Source organism: Acyrthosiphon pisum, chromosome X, assembly GCF_005508785.2.
Source record: "Acyrthosiphon pisum isolate AL4f chromosome X, pea_aphid_22Mar2018_4r6ur, whole genome shotgun sequence".
Lineage (NCBI taxonomy): Eukaryota > Metazoa > Arthropoda > Insecta > Hemiptera > Aphididae > Acyrthosiphon > Acyrthosiphon pisum.
The window spans coordinates 26633131-26646778 of NC_042493.1; the positions used below are offsets into that span (position 1 = coordinate 26633131).

General features: G+C 26.1%; 1 protein-coding gene and 1 long non-coding RNA gene across 6 annotated transcripts in view; one reads left to right on the forward strand and one right to left on the reverse strand.

Moving 5' to 3' along the window:
* Window positions 1-2877: 2877 nt before the first annotated feature.
* LOC100571452 lies at window positions 2878-8580 on the reverse strand. Of its 2 annotated transcripts, none has more exons than XR_510659.3 (7): window positions 8360-8580; window positions 6536-6656; window positions 6227-6452; window positions 5968-6087; window positions 5134-5280; window positions 4923-5015; window positions 2878-4861 (listed from the first exon to the last, which is right to left on the reverse strand). It is a non-coding gene; the product is annotated as an uncharacterized LOC100571452 (long non-coding RNA). The 2 variants fall into 2 exon arrangements; XR_001679403.2 differs by having other exon boundaries at window positions 5134-5198; window positions 8360-8579.
* Window positions 8581-8671: 91 nt separating this feature from the next.
* The window catches only part of LOC100571273, a 12013-nt gene continuing 7036 nt past the window's right edge, over window positions 8672-13648 (forward strand). The window contains exons 1-5 of one of the 4 annotated variants that reach the window (XM_008184241.3): window positions 8672-8822; window positions 9334-9453; window positions 9906-9978; window positions 11870-11963; window positions 12033-12182. In XM_008184241.3, the coding sequence (XP_008182463.1) occupies window positions 9412-9453; window positions 9906-9978; window positions 11870-11963; window positions 12033-12182 (359 nt within the window). In that variant the 5' untranslated portion in view covers window positions 8672-8822; window positions 9334-9411. The other 3 variants (XM_016803867.2, XM_003244056.4, XM_029485122.1) reach the window with 3 other exon arrangements.

Genomic DNA, 13648 nt, shown 5'->3' on the forward strand with positions numbered 1-13648 from the left:
TTTTAGTTAAGAATTCGTTAAATTTTTCGTTTTAAATCTAAGATTTTAAAATGTAATACAAGATTCTTATAAGATTATCTACCTTTATCAAACAAAAAATATCTATAAGAAAGTCAAATTAAATTTTTATGATCGTTTGAAATTCATATTTTTACAACATTTGATATTCACTCGATTTCTCATGTAACGATTTTCTTATTTTGTTGTAAATAAAAAACGAATGACTGTAGATACTTGAAAATTTCACTGAATGTTTATATTAGTATTTTCTATATACGATTAAATTTTGAAAATAATTTGACTCTTTTTGAGATGTTTAAGGACATGGTCAGTTTTCAGTTTTTTTAGTTTTTTTTTCTATAAATATCAATTAAGTTTTATGTGTTCGGCCAATAAGTGTAAAAATTTAATACAAAGCTCCTGATATATTGTTACAATAGCAGTTGAAAAATATTAAAAATACATAGGCACAATTTTTTTTTATAAGCATTTAAAGATCGAATTTTGACAAACTTTATCAAATTTAAAATTTAATAATTATTTCGTCGTTAAAAATTTATAAAATGTTCAATTTTTGTATCTAAGAATTGAAAATTTAAAACAAGATTCCACGTAAGTAATTAATTCTGTTACCAAAAAATCTAAAAAATACATTTACGCAGTTTATTTTTATAGTCATTTTAAGTACAAATTTGGACGAAATTACATATTAAAAACCTAGGATAACTATTTTAGTTATTTTGTTGTGATTGTATAATATTATTCGTGGGTACTTGAAACTTCTAAAGTATACTATTATATATCTATGATAGTACCACGGTTTTTTGTTGATGTATAACGCGTTATAAGTACCTAATAAATATTATGATATGATTAATTTGGAATTTATTATAGGTACCTAATATAATATTATGTCTTATACCTAGACTAACATACCGTCTCCGCTCAGAATCGTTTTTCTTATACAATAATATTATATCATTGAATTCAAATTTAACACCATCCATTATACAGTGACCCACTTGTAACCTACTGTACAGCAGAGCGAAATCCACTTACCCACCTTTTTAATATTTTTCATCTGCCTTTGAAACAATATACTAGGAGCCGTCTATCAAATTTTCAAGCTTTTTTATCCAACAAATAAAATTTTATTGATATTTTTAGAAAAAAAACTAAAAAAAAATGGAAAATAAAAATGTCCGTAAAGAGCTCAAAATACATCAAAATATTTTGAAAATGTTATGGTGTATAGAAGATGCTAAGATAAACATTCAGTCAAAATTTCATGTATCTACGGTAATTTTTTTTAAAGTTACACCAAAAACCAAATTCAATTTTGTGAAAAATCGATTTTGCGTAAAAATTCCCGTTTTTCCTTAATTTTTCTTTTGTTTTTCCCGGCGCTTTTGAAAACCACTGGGAAATTTAAATTTTGACCTCCCCAATGCACCAACGATATTCACTTTCTGATCGAACAAGATACTGAAGTTGAAAATCGTAGCATTATTTCGACTACTTATCGTGTACACAGACACAAAAAAAATAAAAAAATAAAAAAACACATCATTGTAAAATTAATACATTCATCGTTCCACTCAGAATCTAAAATGGTTGCTCCAGCCCCTTAATTTTTTTTATTTGTGTCTGTACACGATAAGTAGTCGAAATAAATAATGCTTCGATTTTCAACTTTTCAACAGTATCTTATTCGATGGAAAAGTGAATCTAGTTGGTGCATTAGGGAGGGTCAAAATATGAAATTCCCAGTAATTTTTAAAAGCGCCGAAAAAACAAAAAAAAATTAAGGAAAAACGGGAATTTCACGCAAATTCGTTTTTTTCAAATTCTGATTTTTGTTTTTGGTGTAACTATAAAAAAAATGACCGTATAAACATGACATTTTTACTGATTGTTTATATTAACATTTTCTATACACGATACAATTTTCAAAATATTTTGATGTGTTTTACGGACATTTACAGTTTCAAATTCTTTTAGTTTTTTTTTCTATGCTAATGTCAATAAAATTAAATTTGTTGGGTAAAAAAGCTTAAAAGTTTAATACAAGGCCCTTAATATATTGTTACAATAAAATTTGAAAATTATTAAAAATCTAGTCACAATTTTAAAGTTTAAAGCAAATTATTCTGAGTTAAAAATTCATGAACATTTTTCTTTTTAAATCTAAGATTTGAAAATTTAATACAAGATTTCTTACAAGTTTGACTACCTATATCAACAAAAAGTCTCTACCGGAAAGTCAAATAAAATTGTTGAGCGTTTAAAGTTAATATTTTTACAAAATTGGATATTCACGCATGCAGCGATTTTGTTATTTTGTTGTAATTAAAAAACAAATAACTGACATAGGCAACAAACTGAATGTTTAAATTCTCATTTTCTATACACCATACAATTTTTAAAATATTTTTACTACATTTTATTTTAACTGTGCCAGAACTGGTCACATAAGCAGTTACAATATTTTTTAATAAGTATTTAAAATTTAAATTTTTACAAAGCTAGTCGTCTTTGGATGGATCTGCGTGTATTCAATATTGATCGTATATATGTGTCTGTATTTTAGACTCTGAGCGGAGCGAGGAAGCTGGTGGTTTTACAATGGTGTTTATTTATTTATTTTTTTTTTTTTTATCCTGTATACAAAATGTCTACTAGGGTCTAGGAGTGCTTCAATTTCAACATATAGTATCTTAACTTTTAGCAAATTGGATCAAGGTGGTACTTTAGAGAGGTCATAAAAGATCAATTTTATGATTTGTAAGCCTAGTACTACTAACACTACTTATTGAGCAATCCAGACAGAATACTTTCATAGACTAAAAAATTATTGTAACTAAGGTAAAAAAATAATCAAACAAAACACTTAGTATAATAAATAAGTTATTGATATAAGATATATAATTATAAACCACAAATGTATGTATTAAGACTTAAGAGTATTCAATATTACTCCACTTTAATAACATGCAGTGGCGGCTTGTGTATATGTGCACAAGTGCATGTGCACTACCTACCCAAACTCAAGAATATTTGAAAACATAAATCATAATAATACAACTAAGTACTTAGTGTTATTAAGATTATTTTTTAAAATAAAAAAACATAAATTATAGAATATTGTGAAAATAATAAAGTATTTACACATTTGTACAGTGTAAAAATTAAAACACATTGAAACACGCAACCTGCATTATAATGGAATTGATGTTGACATTTTTTCCTGTATACAATTGTGTTTCTGTTTAAAAATTTAAACAAAATAAAAGCTAAATGGTGAATAACTAAAATTCGTAAATAATAATTTAATACAATTTATAAAATATTGGTTATATTTTTTTTGGATGTGCAGTATTTCATTAAAAACCCACGAGCTGCCACTGATAACATGGTAATAACTTAAAATGCAAAACAGAAATTTACATTTTATTTCAACTATAACATTCTTTAAGATCATCAGAAGCATTCTTAATGGCACCGTTTTCAACAGATCCCGTAATATTAGTTGCTGTCTTATATAGATAGGATTTTTTATAATTATAAAATACTTAATATAGGGTAATATTAGACGCAATTTCAAGTCAAAATAATAAGTTCAGGAAGATTTTGTTATACTAAATATAAAGATTGGTCTACATTTAATCAACGAAAGTTATAAACCATAGGACCCAGTATAACTGTCAACCATGCACACTGGTGCATATGTTGGTATATTAAATCATTAAAAAATATATTAAAACAAGAAATGAATATAGTTTTATAGATTAATTTAATATTATTTCATAGTTAAATAAGTTAATAATTGTAATTAATTTCTCAATTTCTTAAATTATAATTTATTATGCGATAATTACAATAATACAGATCGATATAATTTAATTACAAATAATCAACAGTTGATATATTAATTTATGACTCACGTTTTATATCACTGGAAAACTCGCCAATTATTTTTAAATAATTTAGAATGTTTAAATAATTTTCAATGTTTGAATTCTGTGCAGTACAATTAATTAAATTTTTTTTGTGACAATTAAATTTTTACTTGTTCAATTTTTTTTAGGATTACATTTTGTTTCTGTATCTATTTAAACACCCAATTAACTAACATTCAAAAGCTATTACCGTATAGAATATATGTATAATATTGTTTTATTTTTACAATAGAAGCAAGTACAAAATATTTTATTGGTCCGGTTAATCTTATTAACTTTTGATGCATATAAAAAAAAACCCGTTTCAGTATTTAATGAAATGATATACATTTAGATTGAAGTTGGGCTAACTACAGGTCAGATTTTTCAAGTATTTTGTTAAATATTTATTTTTTACTTTTGTCAGCAGTAGATATTAGATGGTTAGTAAAATATAAGACAATTATTTATAATTATATTTTAGGTATTTATATTATTGTAATTTTCTTATTATAATAGAACAATTTAAGATATTCAGAAAAATAATGATTTAATAATAATTATTATTATTCATTTAGGGCCCATATTACAATTTTTAAACTAAGGTTAAACCACCGAATTCGGCCGGTAAAATCAGTGGGTTAGGCGTAACCAAGGTTTAAACTATGGTTGTAAAACAGGCCCTTAAGGACCAACCACCAAACTCATTATCAATATACTGGGAAACAAAGGTCCTATGGCTTATAACCCTCAGGGAACAAATGTTCTAGTTTAGTAATTGCCAGGAATGAATCGTCCATCAATTAAAAGTATTGACTAGGACAAAATGTTCTATATTCCAATGATAGTGGTTGATTGTAAAATCAATATTTTGATCATCCCGTTTAATTTTCTTATACATCCAAAAACAGTTGAAATAAAAGCTGAAAAATAACAGTAAGGAATAATACAAAACACATGAACATTTGACTTGTAAAAGTATACCTTTAAATTGTGTAATGTATTATCTGCAAAACGATGCATAATAAGATTCATATTTCTTGCATAAAGCATCATTTTCTTACACCATCTGGATAACTAAAAAATAGTAAAATAGTAAGACATCAAAATTCATAATTTAAATGCTAAACACATCAATTGTGCAGTGACATCATAATTATTAAATAATATTTATAGGTTATAAGTGAAAACTTACATGATGATTATTTCTTGTTTTATAACTTTCTACTGTAACCATGATATTGTAATCTTATAGCTCTTCTTAAATTCAGCCCGTTGGTTTTGTTGAAAATATAATTTATATATTATAATATAATTACAAAAAATCAATATTAATAACTACCTAAAACAAGTATAAAAGTGAAACTGTTTTAACCCTAACCACCAAGAATCAAGATAATATTTACATATTCAAAGTTTTGGACGCTAAAAATTATATTGACTTAAGGCACTACAAATATTAACATTTTCGTTGATTAAATAGATCATTTATACTATATTCACATCAAGTACTGAGAATGACTAGTATTTAATAGTGGTGGTTAGAAACAACCACATTTACTGAATAGTGTAGTCGCAACCTAACCTAATAGACACTATTACAATACAATAATATCATAAATTACTTAGTGAAAATATTATAGCCTCACATTAGATTAGTTTCAATTTGAAATTTAGTAATATAAACTGTCTATGCATAAAGATTTTTGGACACCATACTATGTATGAAACAGGACGTTAAGAATAAAAGAAGATCATCAGCAGTATCAATGACACTTTCTGGCTCGATAATTTACATTTAAAAATAGGTCAATTAAACTTTGGGTAATAGAACAGAAATATATGTACATTAAATTATACAATGAGTAATTTTTACAATACAAATAAAGATATCAGTCCATTAGATTTGGTTGATAATATAAATTAAGGGTAGGTTTTAACTATATTTTTAGCTGTCACTTAATTAAGTATGTTACACAAATAATATTATACTTGAAGGTAAATTGTGATAGTAATTGAGTCTTATTACCCATAGTTCATGGAACTTCATGCATCTCAAATAATTGAAGACACTTTACGACATTGACGCATCCTTCTTACACATAATTGTGACTGTGATAAAGAATAATTTTTAGCACCATATGGATTTCTAAGACAATTAAAAACTATAATTAACAGTTAAACAATTATAAAATATAATTATATATATAATTATTATTTTATAAGCCATAAATATTGTGGAGTATTTTTTTCCAAGGTTTATGTTTCCAGCCATTCTTATAACTTACATAATTATTTCTTGGTTGTATAAATGTTTGATTTGTATAAACAGTGATTTAGATCTTGTTGCTTGTAGACCAAATGCTCTTCTTAAATTGACCATGGAAATGTCAACTCGCCGAGGAAGGTGATTATGTCGCCCAGTTGTTTTTATTTTATTGTTATTCATATCTACACTTATAGATGCCATTACTGGGCAAAATTCTGTTTTATTCTTTTGATTTTCACATATATCTAAATAATTAAAAAATAAATTATCTAATGACGAATTAAACATGGAGATTTAATATAAATCATTTTAAATTAGTAACACTTACATTACATGGTTCCGACTTAAATGTTTATAATATCTATGGTGTAAATTGTCCATGTAAACTTGTGAGTTCAGTCTGACACCAGGCAGTATTGAATATGTAACAGGTACTTTGTAAGTTTGAACTGTCAAAATTAAACTATATCAGTTAAAGATGTTAAAATAATTATATCAGTAATATCGATAACATTTTAAAAATCAAAAAATGGTTTTTGTATTTTTTTTTTAATTCTGATGCATAACGTGTCGCCTCTTTTTTTAACAACATGCTTTACAAGAAACTTGTAGAGTGATCCAATTTTGATATTTTTTTTTTATTGAAAAGAGGCGTTTTAATAGAGGGCATTGGACTTTGACTTTCAAAATTCTATTTCTAAATCATAGAATACAATTTATAATATAGCAAATTTTCACAAGCTTTTATTTTTATTTTTGTATTAAGTAACTGCACAGGCAATATTAATATAAATCTATATTTTAATGTAAATTTGATATATTGATAAACAAATCTAGGTAAAAATATCCAAGAACAAAATATTGAAACCAATATATCCAATTTAAAAAATGTAGAAAAACGTTTTTATAAATAAAATGCTAAAATGTAAAATAACACAATTACGTAGATTAGTAGATAATACTAAATTTTTAATAAAAATGAGCTCAAATATTAATTTATAAAATAGAAAAATATTGTTTAGGAAACAAAAAGATATACACAGATCTAGTTGATTTTCTGCTTATAGTGTAGTAAGCTTTCAGTTAATAGCATTAGAAAAGAATGTTTTATACGAAACAGATAATGATGAAATTATGAAAATACTTAAGTCTAAAAGTACACTATAATTGAATAAGATTTCTAATTAAATATAAAAATATTGTTACATTAAGAATTCAAATCATTTACTTGTAAACATAAGCTGTTCAGAGTTTGTGTGGATGTATATAATAGTAGAACATTTGGCTAAAATTCAATATTTGGTAAATTAGTAAGTAAGCCAGTACTATTGTATTATCTTGAGCCGACCCCCCCTCCCTTATGCCACAGAGTTGAACATTTAATTTATATTGAAAGCAATAATAGAAAAAAAATTATAATTTATTATTTGACTATAACAACTAATGTTTGTGAAGTATATTTTGGGTAATTTCCTGTTACAGAGACCTACGGCTATTATTGTGACTACCACTGAAAACTACCTCTGTTATCTAAGACTACCAAAAATTGCACACATAAAATACTAAATAATTATGGGGATGGTTGCATTTGAATAAAGTAATTCAAATTATATAATTTTAATTAAATAAAAAATAATATCGTTCAGCTATTGTGGTATTCATAATAATGTAGGTAGTCTTGGGTGGTAGTCGTGATAATAGTCGTTGTCTCGTATAACAGAAAAGTACCAAATATTTGTCATTGGATATTTTAAAAGGTACTTAATAAACAAGAAAAAAAATATTTTTATTATGTTGTTGGTTCAACTATGAATAGCTGTTGATTGTGAAGTATTCATATTCGGTATTCTGCAGAATATTAAAATATTTTTGACTACAAACAAAGCTATCCCAAATTTTAAGTAGCTCATAGTTGATAACTTGGTTACGTGCTGTGCCTGGCCAAGATCACAAAATCCTAACATAAATATTGTTATAAATTAAAGATAAAACGAATATATCAATTGGACACCATAAACCATCGATTGGTTGAACATAAATCTAGATGGATTTTAAAGCTATAAAAACCAAGATTTCCAATATTTTATAGGATTGGTATTCAGACAATGGTGTGATGAAAGTCCGAAGTTACTCAGAAGTTACAAAAACTTACTCGATTACAGTGGAATAGGAACTACCGTAACAAGGTTGACCAAACTGTCGAAAGAAAATCACGTAAATTGGGATAGAACCACAAAATTTAAACTAGGTATTCAAATCGAAAAACTTGTACAATTTAAGTGCAGATCAATCACCGAATGAAACACTTCGTAAAATACAATTTAATGGGCAAATTTGAATTTCCCAAGTCAAAAACTACGATTTTGTACGAAAGTAATCATTCTTTATCAGTTATCAGTGTTCTCTGCGGTCATAATATATAGTAGTTTAACCGCGATTTTCGCTTGTATATTTATTATGATCAAAGGTCCCGCCATAATGCCACATTAACATAGATAACACACTCTTTTCTCAGTTTCTCAGTTTCTGTGATAGTATTACGAAATTCATTTTTTTTTTAAATTTAATTATCATTGTTGTGAACACGCAGATGTCACGAATTTCGATTTTACTGGGTATGAATGAATGACTTAAATATTTATGTACTGACGTGTATTCTTTCTAATATTTGTCGAACGTTTTGCTTCCTATTTTTGTATTGTGATTTTGCTCGTTACAATCCTCACGATTGTATCGTTTCAATTTCATATACACTTTAAGTAGAAATCAAAATCTATTGACGCTTCAGTCGGTTCAGCGAGTAAAGGTACAGGCTTTTTAAGACTATATTATTGTAATTTACATAAAACTAATAACTAAATTTTATCATTTAGGGCAAACAAGTCACCTGATAATACCGTTTGTTTTGTTATCAATATTGTTATGGTTGCTTCTAACCTCGGGACTATTCTATATAAGAGTTTGATAGATATATAGAAATAATCTATATTATTTGTTATATCCTATATTCCTGTATATTATTCATAAAATAATTTTAATAATTTCTAACAATCTTTACAGTGTCTTGTTTCATTTCCATTATAAAAATGGTCACTTGTAATCTCATTTTTTTTGTAAATCTTGTAGATAAAGCTTTCTAGTAACATACGCAACATTTTTACCAACAAAATCAAGAAAATCAAACAAATTTTACAATATAATAAAATGCCTAGTAAAAAGAGGAAGTACAACGCTAGATTCCCAGCTGTAAGTATAAATTATCAACTTTTTCTTTGAGGTCAACCAGTGGTGTTTACCACATGTCCTAAGTGTTGCTCAGGCAAAAGCTAGTTTTAAATATAGGTGAGTGGGTATTGATTGAAGAAAAATACAACACTTTATAGGTCGGTATAACAATATTATGAGGGGGTCACCTACAACTATTTGAGCAACACCAATATTTTTATGATACACATCAGTGAGGGCAAATATCATATTGTGTTGATAAGAAATATTTTTTTATTGAGAGCTATTGAAATAACTTAAAATTGTGGTTCATTACCAGTAACTGGTATAAAATTGGTTTTTGTCTTAGAAAAACTAAACTGCTCTAACCTATTTGCCACTAGGCTTTACAAAATTTTTAAATATTTAGATTGTCTAATTTAAGCTGTTTATATTTTACTAATTGTATTACTTAAGTACCTTTTTTTATTTAGGGAAGGATTAAAAAAATTATGAGAATCGATGATGAAATTGGAAAAGTTGCATTACCAGTTCCGGTTATGATTTATATCCTTTTTTAATACTGATTTTCACAATTATAAACAACAAACAACATACCATACTATAAAGGCACATAATTTAATAATTGTATGTATGTATTGTAATATTAGTACCTATATTCACATTATTTTTATAAGTCTTAGGTAATTATAATTTACTGTACTATAAATAAGCATTGCATGATTGTCATGTACTCTAAACTATTACCATTGATTATAAATAGTTTTAATATAGTACTGTTTATAATCAACAATTTAATTGGCCACCTAAATGTTGTATTTTAAATTAGATGCTGTATCCTGTAGAGGCATATTTCCAATCAATAAATACAAATATTTTATTTGTACTGTTTGGTTTCCAAAATTATAAGCTTATATGACCATAGTTTAATATCATACAAATTCTTTAAACAAAATGTATCAATTAAAATAATGTTATAACATTTATTATAAACATATTTGTACCTATCTACCTAATCAGCTTATAATAAATATGGAACTGCTTTCTACTACTAATTGTAAATATATCTGAATTATTAAAAATTTAGAATATTATTAATATTATTTATTATTAAATTGTTTGTATTAACTATTACACTTTCACTTCTACACTATTTGTCCACTGTAACCGGTATATACTACGTAAAATAAAATGTTATACATGTTATACATTTTATTGTTAAATTTAATTTATTTCAAGCTTAAGTAGAGGACTGTATGAAAGTATTTTATTACTTCTATTAATAGATTGGTTTTAAATATTATCTACAACAGCATTATTTTGTTTTCATGGTAATAATTTACTTCAACATTCAGTATATTACTTTGTTTGTATTTTATGGTGATTGAGATCCTATCAAGTATCTTATAAGTAATCTTATATTGGAAACTCCAACCATCGTCCAAATTATTTTATGACTTACTTTCACATTTTCATTTTACATTAGTTGAGTAAGTAATACTGATGTATATTTATTAGACATGGTGGATAAAAAGTAGTTCAGTAACTTCAACTTTTATATTGGATTTTAAAAATTATAACATTAAAACTAAAAAAAATTATATAAATGGCAGATGCACTCAAATAGCATCGTGCTATTTCTATTACTTAGTTTTTTTCAGCAATACTGAAATATTATAGTTTATGAATTCAATTTAGCAAATGTACTAACTGATTAAAAAGTTAATTTTCTTAATAACTTGACTTGAAATAGGCCATCATAACTACTTAGCTTTTTATAGTTAGTTTTAAAAAACCTTAAGTTAAATTTGTGTTAATACATATTATTTCTGTAGTTAAAACTAATTAATTAATTATTCTTTTAGTCATTCTGTGTATACAATAATAATTATTATAAATTAAGTACAAATATACAAATAAATATTCATTGATTAAATAATTTAGTTGATATGAACTGGGCAAACGTATGCTGGTGTGTAATAATAAGAAGGAATAAAATAAAATAAATTTTTAACAACTAATCTATACTCTGTTCAAAATGAGATTATGACTCGGCGGCGACTAGTTTTTGTAGGGCGGCGGTCAGACATATGGTCAGACGCCATCCCCACTACGGCGACGTGTCGGGCGCTGCCACAGAACATAGCCAAGCCCATGCACACAACTTGGCCACCGAGTCATCATCTTATTTTGAACAGAGTATAGTTAGGTTTAATTTAAAAAATTAAAAGTTGCACAATTACTATATGTAGAAGTGTGCTCCAGATGGTTATTAGAAAAAAATAACCAATTTACTATTAACCGAGTTAAATTAATATTTTCTCCTTATTTGCTTTGTACCTTTATACATTTTTAGAGTTAAATATATTGTTTGTTAACTATGTTGTGACATTATACTTATAAATTAAATTGTAAAAATCCTTAATGATAAGTATACCTCGAGCATTGGAACTGTTTGTTTCATCTCTTTTAATCAAAGCTGGTGATGTCACGATGCAAAAAAGTGCAAGGACTCTTACTCTTGCCCACTTGTAAGTATTTTAAATGCTGTTGTATACATTCTTAGTTTTATTTGATGTTTTTAATTTTTTTTTTTTTAGAAAACAATGCATTTATTCTGATAGCCGTCTTGATTTTCTTAAAGAACTAGTGAAAAGTACACCGGACCATTCTGAAGAATGTAATGATATTGCAGATTCAGCTGTCATACAAAATAATCAAGTCAGCAATAATGATAGTGATGAAGAAACGTAAGTGTTATTAAAATATAGTCTATTCAATGACGAGTAAATAAAGGTATTTTAAATGGTTGTGAGCACTTTAAAGATAATTTTAATTTCTGAATTGAAATTAATTAAATGTATTATTTATTAATCCACTTTTTTAATAAATGCTTTGTGATTATTGTAAATTTTAAAGTTAACTGACTTCTTATTTCATCATATTTTAATTTTACAATGGAAATGCTCAAACAATACTTTACCTATTGCAATATTCAAGTATCTATTGTTTTAAACTTGAAATATAATTTTATTTTATTTAGTTATTTTAATTCTATTACAGACAGGTTTTCAATTGCATTACTAAACTAATTTATAAATTAATTCATATTATTAATTTAAAATGTAAAGGTAAATTTTAATAGCAAAAAATAATTTAACCATAATACTTGTCATGTTAAATTAAAATATCTGTGCCTGTAATATAAATGTTCTGTCTTACAGTGTTATTTTGAAGAACTGTTACATTCTATGGTACAATTTCATGTAATAATTGTTATTTAATTTAACTTTGAACTAAAAAAAATTAGTATAGTTAGACTGATTAGTTAGCAGGCTAACTAAATAATGTGTTATAATACATTATATTTTGTTAATCATCATTCATCACACTTGAAAAATAATGGTGACTAGTCATAATTGAATAATGCATTACATTTGAAATCGAAAATTTATATGTAAAAGTACGATAAAAATGATTGATACCTTAAATTATAATTAAAATGTTATGGAGCAAATTAGTGTATAAAATAAATATTTTTATAAAACTGTTTGATGATAAATAATATTTTAAGAGACAGTTTAATACAGCGGTTCCCAACCTGTGCACCGCGGTGCCCAAAGGGCACCGCTAGCTTATTTCAGGGGCACCGCGGCTCGAGAGTGAAAAAAAATATTAAATATGATATAATATAATATAAAAAATATTTACAATTTATTGTAGTTAAAAAAAAAAATGTTTTACGTATGAAATTACTTAGTACACTAAATATATTTAATACAGTGTTTCTAATCGGTAAATTCAGATAACATTATACAATATACACGCACGACTTCTTCGAATTTCCGACGTTCATTAAATTGAATTTTATCACTCGTATATTTTCGGAATTATTATTATACCAAACCAGTTGAGCTGGAGTGTTTTCCAATAATGCAGGCCTTTTTGGAGGAAAACGAATTGCAAGCTCCCATTAGCATTATTAACGAGATTTCTGAACATCTCAAACAACTGAAAAATTCATTTAATAAATATTTTCCTATAGATCGAGAGGTGTTTTTAAAAGACCGTGAATGGGTAGTTAATCCATTTTCAGTCTGTGGAAAACCCTCAAGCTTGTCTTCAATCGAATATGAGAGTTTGATCGATATTACTTCAGATTCAACATTTCAATCCAGCTTCAGTAGCAATTCTTATGGTGAATTTTGGCTAAATT